Below are 27,435 nucleotides of genomic sequence, written 5' to 3'. Positions count from 1 at the left end.
AAGGCAAAGCAAACAACCAACAAACAAACCCAACCGAGTCAAAATATCGTTAAGCAAGAAAGGAATTTATTGGGTCATCAACCTGAAAGGTGCCAGGTGGCACGCACCTTCAGGCATGGCTGGGTCTAGGGGTTTAACAGGGGTTGCAGGGACCTGACCCTCCCCAGATCTTGGTTTTGCTGCCCTGTGCGGGCTTCTTTCTCCACAGGCTTCCCTTCACAGGGCAGGGTAGCTGCCAGAAGGTCCAAATACTGTTGGCGGTAGTTGGAGGGCCTGCAGGGTTGGGAGTATCGGTGTCGGAGCCCCAGGGAGGCACCTCAGGCCTGTACATTAAGCAGCATCTGTTTTTGGACAGAATGGCCGCAGGGAAGGCCAAGGCCCTGGACGGTCACCGTGGAAGCCAGATCTCTAAGCCTCCCTCCTTGTTGGGAAGACAGTTGATGACTCCAGTTGTACTTCAAGATGTGTCTTGTGTTAGCAGTAAATATTTCCTAAATACCTACTACCAGGCACAGTGCTGTCTGTCCCTAGGGACACAAGGAAGGTAGATATTGAGCTGTTAGACACCGAGATACAATGGCCATGCCGGTTGTTAAAATCCTGTTAAACGCTGAAATATTTCTGTACTGGTTGGGAAATATATACCGTCCTGAGCCCCCGATCCCTCCCTGCCAGCTGCCTGGCGCCTCTCCTGCCGCCCCTCCCCCGCAGTGATTCCGTAACTAAGTTGTGAATACCTAGCCATCTGGCGGGGGGGGGGGGGGGGGGGCACCTGCAGGACCTGGCTCCAGCTTTGTATCCACGCCAGTGGCGCACTGCCCGTGAAGTCCTGTTTGGGTGATATTTTGAATATCACCTATGGTAAAAGGATGAATAGACAAAAGTTCTCATTCTGAAGGTCTTCAAGTCTGATGGGGACAGAACCACGTCACTGATTAATTACACCGCGTGCTAAGCGTTGTAATCATGGCCCACACAGGATCTTGTTCAGGCCCAGAAGAGCGAGCACGGAGCTGATTGGCGGGATGGGGAAAGTCCTCACGCCTAAGCAGGGGACGTCCGGTTATCCTATCCGGTTGTCCACTGTGGGGCGGGCTGTGAGGGTGGGCTGTGAGGGTGGCGGTCCAGGCAGGGAAACAGCACGTATAAAAGCACGGCGGTGGCAAAGAGTGTGCACTACGTCTTGCAGGTGATGAAGCCACGCAGTAGCTGGTAGATACTAGATACCTCGTGGTCTAGGCCCAGATGGTGAGCAAAGACTGTGGGCTTCAGCCTGTGTTTGGGGGTGAAAGCAAGTTCAGGTGCCTGCAGGCAGCTCTGAGCAGGGCATACAAGTTGCTAGTGACTGGGTAGTAGAGGTAGAGAGGGGGCAACTGAAGCTTTCTGGTGGTGGCGGGGGACCAAGGTGTATGAGCTTCAGAGCCCTTGAATGAAACTCACCATCTAGATCTGAACAATCGCGTTGGTTCAGCTGACGTGAGATCCCATCCCCCGCCCAGCGGCTTCGCATGAGCTTCTGATGCACCATCTCTCTTTACTTATTTTTCTAAAAACAACTCTTTAAGAATTGTCAATAAGGGACTTCCTTGGTGGTCCAGTGGTTAAGACTCTGCACTTCAAATGCAGGGGATGTGGGTTCGATCCCTGGTCAGGGAACTAAGATCCCTGCATGGCGCAGCCAAAAACTAAAATTAAAATAAAATAAAATAAAAATTCTCAAAAAAAAGAATTGTCAATAAATTATACATACAAAAGAATATGTAATAATACATACAGTTTAAAGAATGATAGTATAATGAACATTGATTTTAAGACATTAAGACATAAAGCATTGCCAGTAATTTTACAACTACTATTCTGAATTTAGTGGGAATCCTTTCTTTCATTTATTTCAATAGTTTCGAGACGTACGTGGGCACCCCTAAATAACACATGGTTTGGCTCTGCCAGTGTTTGATCTTTATATAAATGGAATCATACTGTATGTTGATTCTTTTGTAACTTGCTTTTTTTCTGCAACATTGTGTTTCCGTGGCCCAGCTGTGTTAACACAGAGCCGTAGTTCACTGCTGTGGGGTCTGCTGCGTGGATTTACCGCAGTTTTAAAACTCTGCTCTGCTGCTAATGGACCCATGGCATTATTGCCACTGTTTTTTTTGCTGCGACCGGCACTGCTGTTGTATATCCTTGTGCATGGCCTGGGGCACATAGTCCAGAGTTTTCCAGGTTGTACACCTCGAAGTGGAATTGCAGGTCCACACAGCTTCAGTGTCACTATTTAATGCCAAATCGTTTTCCAAAATCGGTGAACCCATCACACACCCACCGGAGACGCATGAGAATTCCTGCTTCCCCTGCATCGTTGCCGACAGTGGGTATTATCAGACTGTTACACTTTGGATGACGTATATTCTCGGCCCCTTGCTCTCCTTTTCTCTACTTTTCCCAAAATGTTCTGCCAGAACGCTTTCCCAGCACTTCTTCCCTCCCCTCATCAACCCAGTCTTCACTGGGTCCTTCTCAGCACTAAGTGGGCTGAGAAGGGACCCCAAGGGGCTAATAGAGGTGAATCCCTCCTGGCAGCACCCACTCACTCTATGCATTTTGAGGCCAAACATAGCTATTTCCTTTAAATGGGTGAATAAGCAATTTTTAACCAAAATTGAAGTGGCAGGAAACAACTAACTTCCTAGTTCATCTGTCTTCCTCCCTCCCTCCCTTCCTCTCTCTCTCTCTCCCTCTTTTTCTTTCTTTCCCTCCACAAATCACTCCTTGTTTGGACCGTAAGCCAGGCTGTCGAGGTTGAGAGCATGGTCCATAGGCAGGAGGAAATGATGCAGACATCAGCCTTGGTTCTTCTTCTTATTTTTTTTTTTCAGTGGGGTATAATTGCTTTACAATGTTGTGTTAGTTTCTGCTGTACAACAAAGTGGTTCAGCCATACGTATACATATATCCCCTCCCTCTTGGACCTTCTTTTTTTTTTTTTAACATCTTTATTGGAGTATAATTGCTTTACAATGGTGTGTTAGTTTTTGCTTTATAACGAAGTGAATCAGTTATACATATATATATGTTCCCATATCTCTTCCCTCTTGCGTCTCCCTCCCTCCCATCCTCCCTATCCCACCCCTCTAGGTGGTCACAAACCACCGAGCTGATCTCCCTGTGCTATGCGGCTGCTTCCCACTAGCTATCTGTTTTACATTTGGTAGTGTATATGTGTCCATGCCACTCTCTCACTTTGTCACAGCTTACCCTTTCCCCTCCCCATATCCTCAAGTCCATTCTCTAGTAGGTCTGTGTCTTTATTGCCGACTTACCCCTAGGTTCTTCATGACCTTTTTTTTTTCTTTTTCTTAGATTCCATATATATGTGTTAGCATACTGTATTTGTTTTTCTCTTTCTGACTTACTTCACTCTGTATGACAGACTCTCGGTCCATCCACCTCACTACAAATATCTCAATTTCGTTTCTTTTTATGGCTGAGTAATATTCCATTGTATATATGTGCCACATCTTCTTTATCCATTCATCTGATGATGGACACTTAGGTTGCTTCCATGTCCTGGCTATTGTAAATAGAGCTGCAATGAACATTGTGGTACATGACTCTTTTTGAATTATGGTTTTCTCAGGGTATATGCCCAGTAGTGGGATTGCTGGGTCGTATGGTAGTTCTATTTTTAGTTTTTTAAGGAACCTCCATACTGTTCTCCACAGTGGCTGTATCAATTTACATTCCCACCAACAGTGCAAGAGGGTTCCCTTTTCTCCACACCCTCTCCAGCATTTATTGTTTGCAGATTTTCTGGACCTTCTTAACAGATAAATCTGCCCACTTCCCTGGAGGCTCCTCCCAAGCTGTTTTATACATCATGCCCTTCATTTGTAATCAGAATGAAAATTTCAGCTAAACAGTTTATGAAGCTGAGTTACTGTGTGTAACACTGTGATATTTTTAAAAATCTTTCAAAAGATAAGCGTGCTACTTTGTTTCTCCAAGCATTCTGGCAGCAGAGCCTTCCCAAGACTTGATGCACTTGACTTAATGGCTTTTCCCCAACTTTTAACTATGCAAACTGCCCAGCACTGCATTCCAGCCCGGTGTCGGGGGGAGGGGTGGTGGTGGTGGTGACTATTTGAAAGGGTTTTCACCTGAAATCTCCTCTTTTAATCCTGGGCTGCCTTGGGGGTTGAAGGTATTATTTGGGTAGGTTCTTTATTCAACATTCATTCATTCATTCATTTAACAAACCTTTATTGAATGCCTACTATGTGCCAGGCACAATGGTAGGTACTAAGGATGTAGAGGTGATTAAACCCTCATCTTGTGATTAAATAGACAATTCTTTGTTTTTATTTTATTGAAGTATAGTTGATTTACAATGCTGTGTTAATTACTCTACTGTATAGCAAAGTGATTCATATATATATATATATATATATATATATATATATATATATATATATACACATACACACACACACGCACGCACACACACATTCTTTTTTTTTTTTTTTTTTCCGGCTGCACCACATGATATGCGGGATCGTAGTTCCCCAACCAGGGATCAAACCCGTGCCCCCTGCAGTGGAAGTGTGGAGTCTTAACCATTGGACCGCCAGGGAAGCTCCCTACACACACATTCTTTTTCATAGTCTTTTCCATTATGGTTTATCACAGGATATTGAACAGAGTTCCCTGTGCTCTGCAGTAGGACCTTGTTGTTATCCATCCTCTATGTACTAGTTTGCACCTGCTGACCCCAAACTCCCACTCCTTCCCCCCACATCCCCCTCCTCAGCAACCACAAGTCTGTTCTCTACGTCTGCAAGTCTGTTTCTGTCTCGTAAGTTCATTTGTGTCATATTTTAGATTCCACGTATAAGTGATATCATATGGTATTTGTCTTTCTTATTCTGACTTCACTTAGTATGAGGATCTCTAGGTCCATCCGTGTTGCTGCAAATGGCATTATTTCATTATTTTTTATGGCTGAGTAGTATTCCATTGTATATGTACTACATATTCTTTATACATTCATCTGTCGATGGACACTTATGTTGCTTCCATGTCTTGTCTATTGTAAATAGTGCTGCTATGAACATAGGGGTGCCTGTATCTTTTTGAATTATAGTTTTGTCTGGATATATGCCCAGGAGTGGGATTGCTGGATCATATGGCAGCTCTATTTTTAGTTTTTTGATGAACCTCCATACTGTTCTCCATAGTGGCTGCACCAATTTACATTCCCACCAACAGTGCAAGAGTGTTCCTTTTTCTCCACACCCTCTCCAGCATTTATTGTTTGTAGGCTTTTTGATGATGGCCATTCTGACCCGTGTGAGGTGGTACCTCACTGTAGTTTTGATCTGCATTTCTCTAATAAGTAGTGATGATGAGCATCTTTTCACGGGCCTATTGTCCATCTGTATGTCTTTTTTTTTTTTAATTAATTAATTTATTTATTTTTGGCTGCATTGGGTCTTCGTTGCTGCACGCGGGCTTTCTCTAGTTGTGGCGAGCGGGGGCTGCTCTTCGTTGCAGTGCACGGGCTTCTCATCGCGGTGGCTTCTCTTGTTACGGAGCACGGGCTCTAGGTGCGCGGGCTTTGGTAGTTGTGGCACGTGGGCTCAGTAGTTGTGGCTCGCGGGCTTGGTTGCTCTGCAGCATGTGAGATCTTCCCGGACCAGGGCTCGAACCCATGTCCCCTGCATTGGCAGGCATATTCTTAACCACTGTGCCACCAGGGAAGCCCTGTATGTCTTCTTTGGAGAAATGTCTATTTGGGTCTTCTGCCCATTTTTCGATTGGGATGTTTGCTTTTTTGTTGTTGAGTTGTTTGAGCTGTTTGTTAAATGGACGATTCTAATTTCTAATTCAGTGTGTTCTGAGGAAGGACACGTAACCCAGCTCAGTGTGAAGTGAGTTGGGGGCAGGTGGGAGGGCGGAGCTCAGACAAGACTTCCTAGAGGAGAATGCGCCCACCCTGAGCTTTTGAAGGACGACTAGAAATCAGCCAGCGGAAGGGAGCAGGAGGGAAGAAGGGTGCTTCAGGCCGTGTGGAGGCTTGGGCACAGGCAGAGATGTGGAGGGCACAACACCCGTGGACTGGTCTGGAGCGTTCGTGAGCCTGGACCTGGGTTATCAGGGCTGTGGCAGGGAAAGGGCTGAGCGAGAAGGGCCTCAGAGGCTTTGCTGGCAAATGTGGATTTCACCGAGGCCACCACTGAACGAGGGAAGCAGAGAAATGCACGGTCGTGTGTACCTTGTAGAAACTGCACTCCGGGGTCTTCCCTGGTGGTCCAGCGGCTAAGGCTCGGTGCTCCCAATGAGGGGCCCAGGTTTGATCCCTGGTCAGGGAACGAGATCCCGCATGCATGCCGCAGCTGAGTCCACGTGCCGCAACTGAGACCAGTGCAGCCAAATAAATAAATAAATATTTTTTAAAAAGAAACCGCTTCTCTTTGAAATTTGGGGCATATTATATTGCATTTGATTGTCAGACTTTTAAGAGTTTGACTTTTCAAAGCTTACATTCACGTCATATTTGTGTGGGCTTATGTGACTATAGTAAAACTGTTTTGTACCTTTCTTTAAAATTTGCTTATAAGAGGTAAAAATACTACAACGATCATCAGAAGTATAATCATTTCACTGGCGTCTTTGAGCTAATGAATTGTATCTGAAAGCTATGTGAAAGCCAGGTGTTGAATAGTAGAGATTGTGAATTGAAAGTGTTTTTATTTATTTATTATACAGCGGGTTCTTATTAGTTATCTATTTTATACATGTTAGTGTATATACGTCCATCCCAATCTCCCAATTTATTCCACCACCACCCCCCGCCCACTTTCCCCCCTTGGTGTCCATATGTTTGTTGTCTACATCTGAAACAGTGTTTTTGATTAATTATAAATGTTGCTGACATATTGTTTATTTTAAAATTTGGATCTTTTTATACTCTTTACCTACCTCAGTTATCAGTGAGTTTCAGAAGGGGGCTTTGAAGTATAATCTTATGTTCTACTTGATACCGTAGCAATTTCTATATATAGTATAACAACTCTATTGAATAAACACATCATGTACTTAACACTGCTGTGGAGAGGGGCCTGGAACACCTCAAAAGCAGGCACTGATTGCAAGTATTTAAATGTAGTAGTGGGGCCTTAGGTTCCTTAGAAGCAGAAACAAGGGTTCATTGCGCCTGACTTATTAAGGCATAACCCATAAAGGAGTGCAGGACAGGGATGGGGGTGCCCAGCCCCTCAGCCAAGGGCACTTCTCTGGAGAAGGTCAAGGGGAGAGTCCTCAGTGCCAGCCCTCCCAGAGCCGGGCGATGGGTCCGCCAGCTGGCCAAGGGGAGGGCACACAGCGTCACCACGAATCCGCAGCCGGCGGGCAGGCCCTCGCTTCACACACCCGTCTGTCCGCCCCCCGTCCGGCTTCATCGGGCGCTGGCATTGTCCTTCTCTGGAGTGATGGTGTGGATGTGTGCGAGGGTGAGCTGATGTGAGCTGCTGCCTGGCAGAGGTGACGGTCTCCCGGTGGACGGTGTCACGATGGAGAGTGTGGGGTGACTACGTGGCGGTCCATCTCTGGGCTGCCTTCCCTCCCTGGGACAGAGGGGCGTTTGAATGTGACCACGCACTGTTCAAGGGTTATTTATTGTTTTAGCTGGTATAACACTTGGGTAGTTGCTGCATTATTTATGTAGATTTTTCTTTTTTACATTACACGGCAATGTACACTATTCTGATACGTATAGTACATAAAATAAGATTCTTTAGAACAGTTATGCACAAGACATGCAATACTGGATTTATACATTAGGTCCCAGGATGTGATTAATAGGAGGAAAAAAACGTTGGACTAGGCATTTTGACTAAAGGAACCAGAAGTTATATAACACAGAGTAGACACACATCTGGTTTGAAGGGCAGCTGCTAAGTATTATCCGTGAGAAAACACTCCTCCCACAAGGGCGGGCTGGCTGCAGCCACCGCTGGGTGCAGAAGAAGCGGCGATGCCTCGTCTGTGACCTCCAGTCTCACTGTGGTCCCAAGGCCCCAAGCGCGCCACTCGCCTGGGAGCCCACCAGCCCTCGCCCTCGAGGCTGCATTGCGGTCCGGCTCCTGCTGTTTCTCTGCCTCAGGCCCGCAGCCCCCAGTCCCACGTGCACACGAATACCCCCGCTCTGCTCCGTCACTTCTTCAGGGACTGCTTGTGAGGTCCGGCTGCAGGACCAGGAACGACGCACCTGCAGGCGCTGCCTCTCTGCGCTTGTCCCAGCTGCTCGGCAGCTTCTGCGCCCAACCTCACCCACTGTCCCCCCCACCCCGCCCACCCAGAGGACCAGCACGCCCTCCAGCTGCACCGCCAGCCTGTCACTGTGTCTTACGAGGTGGGCGCCTAGCTGCTGGGAGCTGTACCTCTGGCTCCTTCTCCCATCTCATCCCCTCAACCTCAGTCCTTCCCGTTGTAGCTCCCTGTGGGGGGTAAAGCCCAGGATGGTTCCCTGAGGAGTTTTTGGATTGTTGGCGAGAGTGGGGAGCGTCCCACCAATCCTCCTGTCTTGTCCGGTGCCGACAGTTTATCCCTCAGCCTGCCACCCACCCATCCGTTCTGAATTTGTGGCTCTGATTTCATTACACTGCTGACCTGCTCCATTTGGTCCACATGGTTGGGGCCCACATGATTTATTTTTTGTAAACATTTCAGGCTTGTGGTTGCCAAAGGGGAGAGGTGGGTGTCGGGGGGGGGGGGGATGGACTGGGAGTTCGGGATTGGCAGATGCAAACTATTATGTATAGAGAATAGATACACAACAAGGTCCTACTGCAGAGCACAGGGAACTACATCCAGTCTCCTGGGATAAACCATCATGGAAAAGAGTATGCAAAAGAATGTATACATATGTATAACTGAGTCACTTTGCTTACAGCAGAAATTAACACAACACTGGAAATCAACTAGACGCCAATAAAATAAATTTTAAAAATTCCAGTTAGTTGCCAACATTTAGAAACCAGAAGATTGCACATGAAAATTTAGATTTCCACTTTTTGTTAAAAAAAAAAAAAAAAAAGAGGAAGATCCAGCAGTACTAGGCACACATTCCTGCATGACCACAATCAGTTCCTCAGGGACAGACTGGAAACTGCCCCATCAGAGGGCAGTGCCTTTGCCAGGCCGCCGCAGTCCCCACCGCTCCCTGTTACCTCACACGTAGCCCTCTCCTCTCACTGTTACCTGCCTGGCCTGCGAGGACCCTCAATATAGAAACTAAAAAGGAGACGAGGCAGTGCAGTGTCTAGATTCCAATCCAGGCTCTGCTTCGTGATGGCTGTACGACCCTGAAAGTGACCCAAAAAATTAGGTTTTTTTTTTCAAGTTTTTCTCACAGAATGTTGAATCCCAGACTTTTGACTCCTGGGGAAAGCCATCAAAAGGCTGAAAAACTGAAATTTGGGAAAGCAATACTGACCTTATTAGAGCCTAGCTTGAAAATTGTAATACTCTGCTTTTCTCCCTTCGATTTTGTGCAAAATTTTTTAAAATTTTATTTATTTATTTATTTATTTATTTATTATTTTTGGCTGCATTGGGTCTTCTCACTCAAAATTCTTACAGACTGCAATTTCAGAACCAAAAGTATTTGAAAATATGCTGCTTTGCTTTAAAAGTTCATTTCTTATTCCACTGCCAAGTGAGTTTTTGTCCTTATAATTTCTGGTGGGTGAGCGGCAGGGACTTGGAGCTGCGGCAGGGACTTGGAGCTGCAGCCGGGCGCCCGGCTGGCAGGACAGGTCATTCATCTCCAGCCGAGTGTGTTTTAATACCTTCAGTGTGGGCTTGCTTCTCCCTTGTCTCCTAAAAGAGGAAAAGGCCGTCAGTAGTTCTTAGTGTATCCTCTTATCTTCTCCCAATAAGTGCTATATTTTTCTCAACTACAAAGGAAATCGATCTGCAGGAGGCTTTTCAAGCCTTTTCAAGGCCTTTTTGGTGATGGTTGCATAACAGTGTGAATGCACCTAATTCCACTAAAGTGTACCTTAGAAATGGGTAAAATGGTAAATTTTATGTTATGTACATTTTACCACATTTTTTAAAAAGGTGTTTAACCAGTATGAATAGGGTACGTACTGTCTCTGCGGACGACATGTCATCTGGTCACCTCTAACTTTTCCAGAATTCAGTTCCCTTCCACCCCCCAGAGAAATACCGTAACTTCCTTTACCAAGTATGCAAAGGGGACCTCATTTAATTCCCATTGTTCCCTAGTGTTTTCAGCAGAACTCCACCTTTTCCTAAACTACTGGGGTGTGGGTAAGGGTGAGGTTTTACCAGTAGGGAGAACTAAGTAGGGTTGGGGAAGGAATTGAAGTAAGGGCAAGAAAGGAGCTTGAAGGCCAGGCCAGCAAGAGAAAAAACATCAAACCTCCCTGACACTTTGATTCTTTATCAGTCTTTACCTCTAACACTGGTCTAAGCCTAGTCTAAAACGAGTGTGGCGTTTAACTCTATAAGGGCAAAAGAATAATTAGACGCCTGTTCCCTGAACGTTTCTTTATGTGAGTTTGTGCTTGTCTTTATTTGACTATATCATTACGGATCATGGGTCCACTGTGCTTCTGGATTCAGGCCCCAATCCCAGTGAAGTGAATTGTGTCTTTGAAAACAAGATAAGCAGCCTATGAAAGTTCACAAGAACATAAATCATCTGAGATAAAAGAGCATACTTTGAAATCTGAAACATAATTTACTCTCCACTCTTTGTATCTTTTCAAATTGTGGCCCATTCGTTTGGGGGTTTGGGGGTCTGGCTTATCCGGCAACTAATCATTATGTCTGATTTCTTTCTGTTTTTGTTGGTCACATTCTGAATACAGCAGTGTACATCTCAACCTTAAAGGAAAATAACTGGCCAGGCCCCAGATTTCCCCCTTTCTCTCTACATGCATGCCAGGACTTGAGGGGAGGTGGCTAACATCTGAGAAAAGGTCTTGGGACTTTATATGCCTTTGTTGCTGATGGGCTAATTAAAGGACACGTCTTTCAAAAACCTCAAGAAATAAAGCACAGAGGGATCAGGGTTTTTTGTTTGTTTTTTGTTTTGAATTTTATTTTATTTATTTTTTTATACAGCAGGTTCTTATTAGTTATCCATTTTTTACATATTAGTGTATATATGCCAATCCCAATCTCCCAATTCATCACACCACCACCCCTCCCCCCCTCCACTTTCCCCCCTTGGTGTCCATATGTTTGTTCTGTACATCTGTGTCTCAGTTTCTGCCCTGCAAACCGGTTCATCTGTACCATTTTTCTAGGTTCCACATATATGCGTTAATATACGATATTTGTTTTTCTCTTGCTGACTTACTTCACTCTGTATGACAGTCTCTAGATCCATCCACTTCTCTACAAATGACTCAATTTCGTTCCTTTTTATGGCTGAGTAATACTCCATTGTATATATGTACCACATCTTCTTTATCCATTCTTCTGTCGATGGGCATTTAGGTTGCTTCCATGACCTGGCTATTGTAAATAGTGCTGCAGTGAACATTGGGGTGCATGTGTCTTTTTGAATTATGGTTTTCTCTGGGTATACGCCCAGTAGTGGGATTGCTGGGCCATATGGTAATTCTATTTTTAGTTTTTTAAGGAACCTCCATACTGTTCTCCATAGTGGCTGTATCAATTTACATTTCCACCAACAGTCCAAGAGGCTTCCCTTTTCTCCACACCCTCTCTAGCACTTATTGTTTGTAGATTTTCTGATGATGCCCATTCTAACTGGTGTGAGGTGATACCTCATTGTAGTTTTGATTTACATTTCTCTAATAATTAGTTATGTTGAGCAGCTTTTCATGTGCTTCTTGGCCATCTGGATGTCTTCTTTGGAGAAATGTCTATTTAGGTCTTCTGCCCATTTTTGGATTGGGTTGTTTGTTTTTTTAATATTGAGCTGCAACAGCTGTTTATATATTTTGGAGGTTAATCCTTTGTCCGCTGATTCGTTTGCAAATATTTTCTCCCATTCTGAGGGCTGTCTTTTCGTCTTGTTTGTAGTTTCCTTTGCTTTGCAAAAGCTTTTGTTTCATTAGGTCCTATTTGCTATTTTTGTTTTTATTTCCATTACTCTAGGAGGTGGATCAAAAAAGATCTTGCTGTGATTTATGTCAAAAGAGTGTTCTTCCTATGTTTTCCTCTAAGAGTTTTATAGTGTCCAGTCTTACATTTAGATCTCTAATCCATTTTGAGTTTATTTTTGTGTATGGTGTTAGGGAGTGTTCTAATTTCATTCTTTTACATGTAGCTGTCCAGTTTTCCCAGCACCACTTATTGAAGAGACTGTCTTTTCTCCGTTGTATATCCTTGCCTCCTTTGTCATAGATTAGTTGACCATAGGTGCGTGGGTTTATCTCTGGGCTTTCTATCCTGTTCCATTGATATATATTTCTGTTTTTGTGCCAGTACCATATTGTCTTGATTACCGTAGCTTTGTAGTATAGTCTGAAGTCAGGGAGTCTGATTCCTCCAGCTCCGTTTTTTTCCCTCAAGACCGCTTTGGCTACTCAGGGTCCGTTGTGTCTCCACACAAATTTAAAAATTTTTTTGTTCTAGTTCTGTAAAAAATGCCATTGGTAATTTGATAGGGATTGCATTGAATCTGTAGATTGCTTTGGGTAGTACACTCATTTTCACAATATTGATTCTTCCAATCCAAGAACATGATATATCTCTCCATCTGTTGGTATCATCTTTAATTTCTTTCATCAGTATCTTATAGTTTTCTGCATACAGGTCTTTTGTCCCCCCTGGTAGGTTTATTCCTAGGTATTTTATTCTTTTTGTTGCAATGGTAAATGGGAGTGTTTCCTTAATTTCTCTTTCAGATTTTTCATCATTAGTGTATAGGAATGCAAGAGATTTCTGTGCATTAATTTTGTATCCAGCAACTTTACCAAATTCATTGATTAGCTCTAGTATTTTTCTGGTAGCATCTTTAGGATTCTCTATGTATAGTATCGTGTCATCTGCAAACACTGACAGTTTTACTTCTTCTTTTCCAATTTGTATTCCTTTTATTTCTTTTTCTTCTGATTGCCGTGGTTAGGACTTCCAAAACTATGTTGAATAATAGTGGTGAGAGTGGACATCCTTGTCTTATTCCTGATCTTAGAGGAAATGCTTTCAGTTTTTCACCATTGAGAATGATGTTTGCTGTGGGTTTGTCATATATGGCCTTTATTATGTTGAGGTAGGTTCCCACTATGACCACTTTCTGGAGAGTTTTTATCATAAATGGGTGTTGAATTTTGTCAAAAGTTTTTTCTGCATCTATTGAGATGATCATATGCTTTTTCCTCTTCAGTTTGTTAATATGGTGTATCACATTGATTGATTTGTGTATATTGAAGAATCCTTGCATCACTGAGATAAATCCCACTTGAACATGGTGTATGATCCTTTTAATGTGTTTTTGGATGCTGTTTGCTAGTACTTTGTTGAGGATTTTTGCATTTATATTCATCAGTGATATTGGTTTGTAATTTTTTTTTTTGTAGTATCTTTGTCTGGTTTTGGTATCAGGGTGATGGTGGCCTCATAGAATGAGTTTGGGAGTGTTCCTTCCTCTGCAATTTTTTGGAAGAGTTTGAGAAGGATGGGTGTTGTGTCTTCTCTAAATGTTTGATAGAATTCACCTGTGAAGCCATCTGGTCCTGGACTTTTGTTTGTTGGAAGATTTTTAATCACAGTTTCAATTTCATTACTTGTGATTGGTCTGTACATATTTTCTATTTCTTCCTGGTTCAGTCTCAGAAAGTTATACCTTTCTAAGAATTTGTCCATTTCTTCCAGGTGTCCATTTTATTGGCATAGAGTTGCTTGTAGTAGTCTCTTACGATGCTTTGTATTTCTGCGGTGTCTATTGTAACTTCTCCTTTTTCATTTCTAATTTCATTGATTTGAGTCCTCTCCCTCTTTTTCTTGATGAGTCTGGCAAATGGTTTATCAATTTTGTTTATCTTCTTAAAGAACCAGCTCTTAATTTTATTGATCTTTGCTATTGTCTTCTTTGTTTCTATTTCATTTATTTCTGCTGTGATCTTTATGATTTCTTTCCTTCTGCTAACTTAGGGTTTTGTTTGTTCTTCCTTGTCTAGTTCCTTTAGGTGTAAGGTTAGGTTGTTTATTTGAGATGTTTGTTGTTTCTTGAGGTAGAATTGTATTGCTATAAACTTCTCTCTTAGAACTGCTTTTACTGCATCCCACAGGTTTTGGATCGTCGTGTTTTCATTGTCATTTGTCTCTAGGTATTTTTTTATTTCCTCTTTGATTTCTTCAGTGATCTCTTGGTTATTTAGTAATGTATTGTTTAGCCTCCATGTGTTTGTGTTTTTTACGTTTTTTTCCATGTAATTGATTTCTAATCTCATAGCGTTGTGATCAGAAAAGATGCTTGATATGATTTCAGTTTTCTTAAATTTACTGAGGCTTGATCTGTGCCCCAAGATGTGATCTATCCTGGAGAATGTTCTGTGCGCACTTGAGAAGAAAGTGTAATCTGCTGTTTTTGGATGGAATGTCCTATAGATATCAATTAAATCTATCTGGTCTATTGTGTCATTTAAAGCTTGTGTTTCCTTATTAATTTTCTGTTTGGATGATCTGTCCATTGGTGCAAGTGAGGTATTAGAGTCCCCCACTATTATTGTGTTACTGTCGATTTCCTCTTTTATAGCTGTTAGCAGTTGCCTTATGTATTGAGGTGCTCCTATGTTGGGTGCATATATATTTACAATTGTTATATCTTCTTCTTGGATCGATCCCTTGATCATTATGTAGTGTCCTTCCTTGTCTCTGGCAACATTCTTCATTTTGAAGTCTATTTTATCTAATACGAGTATTGCTACTCCAGCCTTCTTTTGATTTCCATTTGCATGGAATATCTTTTTCCATCCCCTCACTTTCAGTCTGTATGTGTCCCTAGGTCTGAAGTGGGTCCCTTGTAGACAGCATATATATAGGTCTTTTTTTGTATCCATTTAGTGAGCCTGTGTCTTTTGGTTGGAGCATTTAATCCATTCACGTTTAAGGTAATTGTTGATATGTATGCTCCTATTACCATTTTCTTGATGATTTTGGGTTTGTTTTTGTAGGTCCTTTTCTTCTCTTGTGTTTCCCACTTAGAGAAGTTCCTTTAGCGTTTGTTGTAGAGGTGGTTTGGTGGTGCTTAATTCTCTTAGCTTTTGCTTGTCTGTAAAGCTTTTGATTTCTCCATAGAATCTGAATGAGATCTTTGCCAGGTAGAGTAATCTTGATTGTAGGTTCTTCCCTTTCATCACTTTAAATATGTCATGCCACTCGCGTCTGGCTTGTAGAGTTTCTGCTGAGAAATCAGCTGTAAACCTTATGGGAGTTCCCTTGTATGTTATTTGTCGTTTTTCCCTTGCTGCTTTCAATAATTTTTCTTTGTCTTTCATTTTTGCCACTTTGATTACTATGTGTCTCGGCGTGTTTCTCCTTGGGTTTATCCTGTATGGGACTCTCTGCGCTTCCTGAACTTGGGTGGCTATTTCCTTTCCCATGTTAGGGAAGTTTTCGACTATAATCTCTTCAAATATTTTCTGAGGTCCTTTCTCTCTCTCTTCTCCTTCTGGGACCCCTATAATGCGAATGTTGTTGCGTTTAATGTTTTCCCAGAGGTCTCTTAGGCTGTCTTCATTTCTTTTTTATTCTTTTTTCTTTATTCTGTTCTGCAGCAGTGAATTCCACCATTCTGTCTTCCAGGTCACTTATCCGTTCTTCTGCCTCAGTTATTCTGCTATTGATTCCTTCTAGTGTAGTTTTCATTTCAGTTATTGTATTGGTCATCTCTGTTTGTTTGTTCTTTAATTCTTCTAGGTCTTTGTTAAACATTTCTTGCATCTTCTTGATCTTTGCCTCCATTCTTTTTCCAAAGTCCTGGATCATCTTCACTATCGTTATTCTGAATTCTTTTTCTGGAAGGTTGCCTATCTCCACTTCATTTAGTTGTTTTTCTGGAGTTCTATCCTGTTCCTTCATCTGGTACATCTGCCTTTTCATTTTGTCTGTCTTTCTGTGAATGTGGTTTTTGTTCCACAGGCTGCAGGATTGTAGTTCTTCTTGCTTCTGCTGTCTGCCCTCTGGTGGATGAGGCTATCTAAGAGGCTTGTGCAAGTTTCCTGATGGGAGGGACTGGTGGTGGGTAGAGCTGGCTGTTGCTCTGGTGGGCAGAGCTCAGTAAAACTTTAATCCGCTTGTCTGCTGATGGGTGGGGCTGGGTTCCCTCCCTGTTGGTTGTTTGGCCTGAGGCGACCCAACACTGGAGCCTACCGGGGCTCTTTGGTGGGGCTAGTGGCGGACTCTGGGAGGGCTCACGCCAAGGAGTACTTCCCAGAACTTCTGCTGCCAGTGTCCTTGTCCTCACAGTGAGACACAGCCACCCCCCGCCTCTGCAAGGGACTCTCCAACACTAGCAGGTAGGTCTGGTTCAGTCTCCTACAGGGTCACTGCTCCTTCCCCTGGGTCCCGATGCGCACACTACTTTGTATGTGCCCTCCAAGAGTGGAGTCTCTGTTTCCCCCAGTCCTGTCGAAGTCCTGCAATCAAATCCCGCTAGCCTTCAAAGTCTGATTCTCTAGGAATTCCTCCTCCCGTTGCCACAGCCTCAGGTTGGGAAGCCTGACGTGGGGCTCAGAACCTTCACTCCAGTGGGTGGACTTCTGTGGTATAAGTGTTCTCCAGTTTGTGACTCGCCCGCCCAGCAGTAATGGAATTTGATTTTGTTGTGATTGCGCCCCTCCTACCATCTCATTGCGGCTTCTCCAGTGTCTTTGGATGTGGGGTATCTTTTTTCGTGAGTTCCAGTGTCTTCCTGTCGATGATTGTTCAGCAGTTAGTTGTGATTCTGGTGCTCTCACAAGAGGGAGTGAGAGCACGTCCTTCTACTCTGCCATCTTGAACCAATCCTCAATAGAGTTTTAAATCGAGGGATCAGTTTTAAAGAGAAAGTCAATAGGGAAGAAGACGGCCGTGCTAACAGTGAGATGTTCTTAGCTCTTGGTTGCTATTAGAGACCGAGAAGAGAGGTATAGTATTGCAGTTAAGTGTCCTGGGGTCCTGGCTTTAATTTCCACCTCATCTCTTATTAACTGCATGTCCTTGGATGGCCCCACAGGTCAGTTTATTTGTCCATGAAATGGGCATAGTAATAGTACTCACCTCACAGGGTTGTTAAGAGGGTTAGCTGAGGGGCAAGCACAGTGTGACCAGGACATATGAAGGGCTACTACCAAAAAGAGAAAAAAGACTTAAAAATTGCCAAATTATTATTCCAACCAGAAATGGGGTAAGGTAATCATTCACTAAAGGAGAAATGAGATGAGGAAGAGAGAATGCTGTTTGGGTCTGTTTTTTCCTTACTGCTGTGTAACAAAACACCCTACAAGTAGTGGCTTAGAGTAAGAGCAGTCGTTTGTTTTGCTCCTGGATCTACTATTTGAACATGGCCTGATGGAGAAGGCTGCTTTGCTTCATGCAGAGTTAGCTGGGGGCTCAGAAATCCACTTCCTGAGATGGTCCACTCACACTCTGGCCATTTTCTGGGCTCAGCTGGGTGGAGGGCGGGAGCCTTGGTTCTCTCCACGTGGGCCTCTCCCCAGGCTGCTTGGGCTTCCTGAGGGCATGGCAACGAGGTGAGTATCCAGGAGGAACAAGAGATGGCAGTTTCCCAGGCGTGGCCTTTAGAAAGCAGTACGGCATCATTCCACTGCATTCTAGTAGCTGAGTGGCCAGAGAGCCCAGATTCCAGGGAAGGAAACCTCTCAATAGAAGAAATGTTGAAGAGTCCCTAGACTTTTTTGTTGTTATTTGTTTGTTTTTTTAATATTTATTTATTTATTTATTTGGCTGTGCTGGGTCTTAGTTGCCACATGCGGGCTCTTAGTTGTGGCATGCAGGATCTAGTTCCCTGACCAGGGATTGAACCCGGGCCCCCTGCATTGAGAGCACAGAGTATTAACCACTTGACCACCAGGGAAGTCCCAATAGATGTGTTTTTAAACTGCCATAATATGTAGTCCCAAAGCTTGCTCAGACTTGATTTTCCCATGAGTCTTCTGTACATTTGGAAGGGAATGGGTGTCACACAAACATCATTGCTGTCCACATCTTCTGATCTATAAATGGTTCCTGTATCAGTGAGTAGTTGACAAAGGAGAAGTCCTGCTAAATTGACATGTTATAGTCTATGTTATAGTTTAAATTATACATATGTCTCTGTGGGGAGGCTTCCCTTTATCTTGATGGTGTTTTTCTCAAAGTTTTGTACATGTGTAATAGCTAATGATTAATTCATTGTGCTGTCTGAATCCAGCATCTTGTAATAAGTTAGCATTTGTCATGCTTATTATTGTTACCAAACCAAACTTGGGTCTGCTCACCCATGTGCAGCAAAGCCAATCTACTGACACTGGATCTTGGTGAAGGAAAGTGCAGCATTTATTGCAGGTGCCAAGCAAGGAGTCCAGGCAGCTAGTGCTTAAAAGGGCCAAACTCCTTGAAAGCTTTCAGGGAAAGTTTTTTTAAAGACAGGGTGAGGGAGGGGGGTTGTGGGGTGTGTGATCAGCTCGTGGGCATTCTTCTGCTCGGCTGGTGGTGCGGTGATTGGGAGTCAGTGTCATCAACCTTCCAGTTCCAGTGGGTCTGGGGTCTATGTGCTTGTGGGCAGCGTGCAGTTAACTTCTCCCACCTGGCGGGGGTTTCAGTATCTGCAAAACAGCTCAAAGGACATGGCTCAGAATATTCTCTATAGCCCTTGAGGAGGAACTAAAGGTCCTTGAGACTGTATAATAGCTAAACTATTATTGTTTTGTGTTGCTTGATGGTTTTCCTTTCTTTCTGCATTTTCTCACTTCTCTTATTAAATTTACTCTTTGGAGCTCAGGGAAGGCCTAGGAGGCTACAGGTTTTCTACAGCAAAGAGGCAGGTAGAGGACGTGAGTGGGGGGGGTGTCTGTTCCGGGAAGGCCCCACGGTGTCCTGCTCACTTACATTATCAGTTATTACCATAATTCTCCAAAAAGGAGTCCAGCGCTATTGATGGCAAGATGGTTCACTCATTCCACTCTCTAAACATTGAGACTTTTTAATTAGGGAGGAAATTTGATTTTATGTTATATACAATAAGTTCACAAGATCATTCATTCTCTCAAGAAATCCTTGATTACTCCTGAGACAAACACAATGTGAGATTTTAGGGTAAATGATAAAATAAGATCAGAGTAAAGTAAAAACAAATGTTATATAATTTACTAGAAATTACTGTGGTGTCTGGCCCTCTACTTGCATTTATTTAGAGAAGGGACAAGAAAGAAATTTGAGTTTATATTAAGTTATTTTATAATATTTACTTTCTGTGAGGCAAATTTATACTCTTTTCTTCTAATAGGCACAGAGTTTGTACATGATCATAATATAAGTCTAGTATTTAAAAGGTGTGGGTTGGATTTTACTAAAAATAAGGAATAATTCTTTAAAAATACTTAATATATTTTTATACATAGCCTTAGCATGTTTGATTAAATGTTTAAATACTAAAGTAGCAGGGGACTTCCCTGGTGGTCCACTGGTTAAGACTCTGCACTTCCACTGCAGGGGGCGCAGGTTCGATCCCTGGTCGGAGAAGTTCCGCATGCCTCACAGTGCGGCCAAAAAAAAAACCACATAAAGTATCAGGTATAAAAGTTGTCATTACCTCCAAAAGGACTAACTTCTATCTGCTTTCCTATTTTAATTGACTGCTTTCTATATGTTATGGAAGAACTCTTAATTCAGGCTCCAATTTGCATCTGAAGATTAATAGGCGTAAGATATGTATATTTATTCACGTTTCTTCACTGCAAATCAGTTTTTTATAAATTTATTTATTTATTTATTTTTGGCTGTGTTGGGTCTTAGTTTCTGTGCGAGGGCTTTATCTAGTTGCGGCGAGCGGGGGCCACTCTTCATCGCGGTGCGCGGGGGCCACTCTTCATCGCGGTGCGCGGGCCTCTCATTATCGCGGCCTCTCTTGTTGCGGAGCACAGGCTCCAGACGCGCAGGCTCAGTAGTTGTGGCTCACGGGCCCAGTTGCTCCGCGGCATGTGGGATCCTCCCAGACCAGGGCTCGAACCCGTGTCCCCTGCATTGGCAGGCGGATTCTCAACCACTGCGCCACCAGGGAAGCCCTGCAAATCAGTTTTAATTGTATTTAGCAATGGGAATTTAGTTGATAATTTTTAAGTTCCCCCAGAATTTAACGGTATTCTGTTTCCTGACATATGGAAAACTTCTAAAAAAACTAAACTTCATATTTGCCAAAAGTGCTCTTGACCCAAATTAATCTAGACTGTCCTTGATTTATGGTGAAGGAAGCCAGCCACACTAATTTGACATCCGTGATGTGAACAGCAGCAATGAAAGCAAAGGTCAGTGCTTCCACTGAATTTGCCTTCCTTGCCCTGCTGTGTCTCTTTCTGAATCAAGGCCCTTGGAATTTTGCGCCCTTAAGGAACTGTTTGTTTTTCCAACTGATTAATGCATTAGGAACTTGGCTTCATGTAATCATCATTAAACAAATGCTCTGACACTTTTTCTATGGGGATTATCAGAGCTCTGACATTAGCTACAGATTAGGCATACATAAAAAGCCCTAGCAGTTTTTGTCTGTTTGTTTTAGTTCAGGAACATGCAAGCATTCAGCTTCTAGCAGGAGACCCCTGAGCAGCTGCTGGGGCAGCTCTGAGCAGACCCCCGGGGTACTAACTGGAGGGGCAGCTCTGAGCAGACCCCGGGGGTACTAACTGGAGGGGCAGCTCTGAGCAGACCCCGGGGGTACTAACTGGAGGGGCAGCTCTGAGCAGACCCCGGGGGTACTAACTGGAGGGGCAGCTCTGAGCAGACCCCGGGGGTACTAACTGGAGGGGCAGCTCTGAGCAGACCCCCGGGGGCACTAACTGGAGGGCCATGTAGCCCAGGTGGCCTGGGAGTCACTGGTCTATCTTCAGGGACCAGGTTCGGGCAGCTTCATGCTTCACGTTGACCATTACCCAAAGCTGCTTACATCTTGAGAGGCATGTGCAATTTGTAATGTTAGTTTTATCTACCCAGTGCTGTAAAGGACCTGATGCTTAGTGGGACCTGAGTGTCTGTTAGGCTGAATTGCCTTGTAAATGTAACGACTTTTATGTACCCTGTATTTCCGAATTAGAAAGCATCTCAGAGTGTTAAGATGGATGAACTGATACTTCTAGTAGAGCCTGATTTAGGACAGAGTCTATGAGTTTGGTAAGACAAAACAAAACAAACAAACAAAAAAAACTATGAAGTATTCATCTCACTGTTGGCTGAAGTGATTACTCTGTATAATGACCCTTATCTAGAATTTATATCAGTGGATGTAATTGCCAAAATGAATATCTAGAATTTCCAAATTAATAAAAGAACAGAACAACCCAATAGAAAAATGGGCAAAGAATATGCACAGGCAGTTCATAGGAGAGGAAACCCAAATGGGTACCCATGAGTAGAAGCTCAACCTCAAAGAAATGAAAATGAAAATAAAATGAGATACCATTTCACCCCCATCAGGTTGGAAGAAGTTAAAATGTCTGAGAATGCTGTGCTGGTAATCAGATGCTGCTTGTGGAAGGATAAATTGGTCCAAGTGCTTTGGAGGGTGTTTTGGCCGTATGTAGTAAAGCTGATATTTTCACTTTACTGCTAACCAGTAATTCCACTTCTTGGTTATAGCTAGAGCAGCTCTGGCCCAGATGCATAAGGAGTCCCACCCAAGGACTGTCCTCACCACATTGCAGTAGTGAAAAGGTGCAAACAACCTAAACGCTTTCAGCACGAGAGTAGAGAAACAAGGATGATGTCGTCATACAATGGACTACTCGTCACTGGTTAAATCGAACGAACAGAACTTCATGGGTCAACCTCAAAAGCATAGTGCTGGGCAAAACTAGCACGTTTTAGAACCATATTGTTGAAAACAAATAATAACTATTATACATTTTATGGGTACATACATATGCGGTGATACTATAAAAATCCATGGATTGATGGTGAATCCAGGTGCGGTCACCCCTGGAAAGGCAGGAAGGAGCAGAGGTCCAGGGAGAGGGGGGCAGGGAGCTTCAGCTGTTCTGCGGTGTTTTATTTCTCTAAGAATATGACATGGATTTACCCAAAGCAGAAGATTTGATAGAGGTTGGTAGTGGATAAAGGGATCTTTATTTTATTCTTCTCAATATTTTTCTTTATATTTGGAATATTTCAGAAATGTTTAAAAGATAATGAGTTTAAAGCCAAATAAAAATGCTCTTGGCATCGTTTTTCAAACCATGTTTGCACTACTACTGTATCCCCCAAATTCCTCCTGACAAGGGGTGATTTCACTTTGCTCCAGCAAATACTCGTTGGGCTCCTCTGTGCAGGACTCTGGGGCTTGGCTGAGGCCGTGCAGGAGAAGCCAGTGGACTCGGCTGTGCCTTCATGGGACTTGGAGCTCCCAGGCCGCCGGGCGCTGGCCGCTGAGGGCGTGGGCCGTGATGGGAAAGCCCACAGCCAGCCCGGCGGGGACGGGCACCTCCCAGAAGGCAGCACGAGAGCTGCCCAAACCCCCTGCGATCGATCTCGCTGTCCCGGAGTCGGAGCCGGGCGCGAGGGGCAGCGCAGCGGGCAGCGGGTCCTCGGAAGGCGGACGGGTGGGGGCCGGCGGCCGGGCCGGGGGGGGCGGGGGGGCGTTGGGCGGGCTGGGCGTGCAGAAGGGCGCGCGCAGCCCCGAGGAGAGGGAGGAGCTGCTGGAAGGGGCCCAGGTGACCTGCCCCCGCCCCGCGCGGGATGCCACCGATCGCCTGGAGGGTTCTGTTCTCCCGCAGACTCGGGCCGCCCGGCGCGCCCCGTAGGAGGAGCGGCCGTCAGGGGAAGCGCAGGGCTCTCCAAGAAGAGCAGGTGGCCTTGTCCCCGTGAGGGCATTTCTCTCCAGCTCCACTGCTGGTTTGCAGCTTCTAACCAAATAGCCTCCAGCATATTTCGGCCAACGAAACCCACCGTGTGGCTTCTTCAACACGGGCCAGTTCCAGGCGCTGCCGGGGCCAGGGCTTCCCAGGCTGTCCATGACGCCTGCTTCTGCGGCGTCCCCGGGCTCCCCGGGGCCCGTCGTGTGGCAGAGACGCCCTTTGCCTGGCACTGAGCACCCGTAGGTTAAAGCTGCCCGGCTCGACAGGTGGCAGACAGAGCTGTCGTCGGGACGGTGGACCTGCACTGAATCCTGGTTCTGCCGCTAGCCAGCTGTGTCCCCTTGGGCAGGGCAGGAGCCTGCGCTGCGCCTTGGTTTCCTCTTCTGTCAGTGGAGAAATCATCTTACCACCTGATAGGATTAGACTAGTTTACTGTCGGCTAGCTGGCACCCGGGAATTATTGTGTGAGCGTTGACTGTCCTCATGGTTGTGATTGTTTATTACATAACCTGAGTTTCTTTTCCTTGATACCAGAGGATCTAGTTATAAAGAAAAATAATATTTTCCGTTTTTCTTTTCTTTTCTTTTCTTTTTTTGCAGCAAAAGCTATGTGATTCCTTTGCAATGCAGTTGCCCTGTAGATTTTGAGTTTCATGTTGCTTTGGTTCGGTCTCATCAAGCCTTTACTGTTGAGCCAACATCAGGTAAGGAGAATTAATTCTCAAGTTGCCAGAGTTCTCAGATCGAAGATGATTTGGAAAGTAGCTCTCAAGTTATGGAAAAGAATAAGCCACATTTGAATATATTGTTTTCAAATGTGTAAGAGTAACAGACTTTTTACATGTCTGACATAATGTAAATTGGAACTGGAAATTTGGGAGTAAAAACAGTTTGGGATAATTTGTGTCATGCAGATAATTTTTAATAATGTCCAGGTAAATTTCTCCCAGAGTCAAAACTGGGAAATCAGAAGTTAATCCACTCTAATTCTAGTATTGACTCTTGGTACATCCTTGGTTTTGTAGTCACCTTTAATTCAGGTTCAAATAAAATGAGATTATTTCTTTCCAAGCCTTCAGAATCTTAGTGAAGGGTCTAAGGAATTTGTCTCACAGGTGGCGTGGACCATCTGTCTTTGCACACCCCAAAGGATATAGATCCCAAAGATGCTCGGGACCTCTGAGAGTGAAATCTCCACCTGAACTGATTTCTGCTTCCCAGTTTCTGTCTCTTGACGTTTAGGTTTCAGATTTAAATATCTGCCCACTGTGATCTGCTGTGAATGCTAAAATAGTTTTGTGTTTATTTTGTATTTTTTTCTTATTTTTGAAGTATAGTTGACACATAAAATTATTATCTTTTTAAAGTGTACAATGTGATGATTTGACGTATGTACACATTGTGAAAGGATTCCTTCATTGAGTTAATTAATATATCCATCACATCACATAGTTACTTCTTTTTTTGTGTGTGTGAAACATTTAAGTTCCACTCTACTCTTAGCAAATTTCAATTATACAGTATGATGTTACCAACTATAGTCACCGTGTTTTACATTAGGTCCTCAGACCTTATTCACCCTGCAGTTGGAAGTCTATACCCTTTTACCAACCTCTCCTTTTTCCCTCCCCCCTCAGCCCCTGGAAATCACTTTTCTACTCTCTGTTTCTAAGAATTGGACTTTTTTCTTTTAGATATGCATATAAACGATACCATGCAGTCTTTGTCTCTGTCTGGCTTATCTTACTCAGCCTAATGCCCTCCAGGTTCATACATATTGTCGTAAACGGCGGGGTTTCCTTCTTTTTTAAGGCTGAATAATATTCCATTGTATATGTGTACCACATCTTCTTTTCCATTCAACTGTTGATGGACACAGATTGTTTCCATACCTTGGATATTGTGAATAATGCTGCAATGAACATAGGAGTACAGCTATCTTTTCAAAATAATGATTTCATTTCCTTTGCATATTATACCCAGATGTGGGATTGTGGACCATATGGTAGTTCTATTTTTTTAACGTTTCGAGGAACCTCCATACTGTTCTCCGTAGTGGCTGTGCCAGCTTGTATTTCCAACAGTGAACAGGGCTCCCTTTTCTCCACACCCTCACCAGGATTTGTTATCTCTTCTTTTTGATAATAGCCATTCTAATAGGTGTGAGGTGATATCTCATTATGTTTTTTATTTGCATTTCCCTGATGATTAGTGTTGTTGAACACGTACCTGTTGGCCATTTGTATATCTTCTTTGGAAAAATGTCTATGCAGGTCCTTTGCTCATTGAAAAAATTGGGTTATTTGGGTTTTTCTGCTATTGGGTTATATGAGATCCTTGTATATCTGGGGTATTAATGCCTTATTGGATATGTAGTTCGCAAATAATTTCCTTCCATTCCATAGGTTGCCTTTTCATTTTGTTGATGGTTTCCTTTACTGTGCAGAAGCTTTTGAATTTGATATAGTCTCACTTGTTTATTTTTGCTTTCGTTGCTTTTGCTTTTGGTATCAAATCCCCAAAATCATTGCCAAGACCAGTGTCAGGGAGCTTTTTTCTGTGTTTTGTTCTAGGAGTTTTATGGTCAGGTCTTACATTCAAGTCTTTAATCCACTTTGAAATCATTTTTTTTAATGTTTTAAATTTTTATTGAAATATAGTTGATTTACAATGTTGTGTTAGGGTAGGGTGTACAGCAAAGTTATTCAGTTATACATTCATATATATATTCTTTTTTAGATTATTTTCCCTTATAGGTTATTACCAACTATTGAGTAGAGTTCCCTGTGATATACAGTAGGTCCTTGTTGGTTGTCTGTTTCATATACAGTAATGTGTACATGTCAATCCCAAACTCCTAAGTAATCTGCTTCCCACATTCACTTTTGTATGTGGTATAAGATAGTGGTTCAGTTTTGTTCTCTTACATGTGGCTGTTCAGTTTTCCCAACACTATTTATTGAAGAGACTGTCCTTTCCCCTGTGCATGTTCTGGGATCCTTTGTTGCCAATTAATTGACCACGTATGCATGGGTTTATTCCTGGGCTCTCTATTCTTTTCCATGAATCTATTTATATATTTTTATGTCAATATCATTCCATTTTGATTACTGTAGCTTTGTGATAGGATTTGAAATCACAACGCATGATGCTTTAGCTCTGTTCTCTCCCAAGATTGTTTTAGCTATTCTGAGTCTTTTGTGATTCCATACAAACTTTAGGATTGTTTGTTCTATTTCTATGAAAAGTACCGTTAGAAGTCTGAAAAGGTTGCATTGAATTTGTATATCTCTTTGGATAGCATGGACATTTTAACAATATTAATTCTTCCAATCCATGAACATGGAATATCTTTCCATTTATTTGTGTCTTCTTCAATTTCTTTCATCAATGTCTTATAGTTTTCAGTGTACAGGTCTTTCACTTCCTTGGTTAAATTTATGCCTCATCACAAGAAGAATTTTTTCTTTTCTTTTTAATTGTATCTATTTGAGATAATAAACGTTAATTAAACCTATTGTGGTCATCGTTTCACAAATATGTAAATCAAACCATCATGCTGTGTACCTTAAACTTATACAGAAATGTATGTCAATTATTTTTCAATAAAACTGGAAAAAATTTATTCCTAGGTATTTTATTCTTTTTGTTGCTATTGTAAGTGGGATTTTTTTTTGTTTGTTTTTGTTTTTAATTTTTATTTTAGTTTTGGCTGTGTTGGGTCTTTGTTGCTGCACGTGGGCTTTCTCTAGTTGCGGCGAGCAGGGGCTACTCTTCATTGCGGTGTGCGGGCTTCTCATTGCAGTGGCTTCTCTTGTTGCGGAGAACGGGCTCAAGGGCGCGCGGGCTTCAGCAGTTGTGGCATGCGGGCTCAGTAGTCGTGGCTCGCGGACTCCAGAGCGCAGGCTCAGTAGTTGTGGTGCACGGGCCCAGCTGCTCTGCAGCATGTGGGATCCTCCCGGACCAGGGATCAAACCCATGTTCCCCGCATTGGCAGGCGGATTCTTAACCACTGTGCCACCAGGGAAGTCCCCAGTGGGATTGTTTTCTTAATTTCACTTTCTGATGGTTTGTTGTTGGTGTATAGAAACACAACTGATTTTTCTATATTGATTTGTATCCTGCAACTTTACTGACTTTTTAAATTAATTCTAACAGGTGTTTTTGGCAGAGTCTTTAGGGTTTTCTGTAGTTTTCTGAAGCACTGTGCCTGGGATCTGGGAAGATAAAAGAGCTCTGCGGCCTGTTGTCTGCCTTAGGGGCTTGCAGTCTAGTTGGGAGACTGGTAGACATAGCAGGGTGACAGCTGGGGTGGCACCCGAGGACCGCAGGGTGATGGAGTGTCGGGGGTGGAGGCTCTTGGGGGTGGAGCGTCAGGAGGAGT

The 27,435-nt window shown here is 43.4% G+C and overlaps 1 protein-coding gene across 8 annotated transcripts in view; it reads left to right on the top strand.

Moving 5' to 3' along the window:
• The window catches only part of CFAP221 (cilia and flagella associated protein 221), a 135,682-nt gene that overhangs the window by 16,582 nt on the left and 91,665 nt on the right, over positions 1-27,435 (top strand). For all 8 annotated transcript variants that reach the window (XR_009500477.1, XR_009500476.1, XM_059912054.1 and 5 more), the window contains exon 7: positions 23,652-23,755. Coding sequence is in view for 6 of the 8 variants with exons in the window: in XM_059912054.1 (XP_059768037.1) it covers positions 23,652-23,755 (104 nt within the window). In the remaining 2 variants the exon portion in view is untranslated. The remainder of the gene's footprint in view (positions 1-23,651; positions 23,756-27,435) is intronic.

The sequence above is a fragment of the Balaenoptera ricei genome, assembly GCF_028023285.1.
Source record: "Balaenoptera ricei isolate mBalRic1 chromosome 7 unlocalized genomic scaffold, mBalRic1.hap2 SUPER_6_unloc_1, whole genome shotgun sequence".
Lineage (NCBI taxonomy): Eukaryota > Metazoa > Chordata > Mammalia > Artiodactyla > Balaenopteridae > Balaenoptera > Balaenoptera ricei.
The sequence above is the reverse complement of the archived record's forward strand: the minus strand, read 5'-3'. Positions and strand labels throughout refer to the sequence as shown.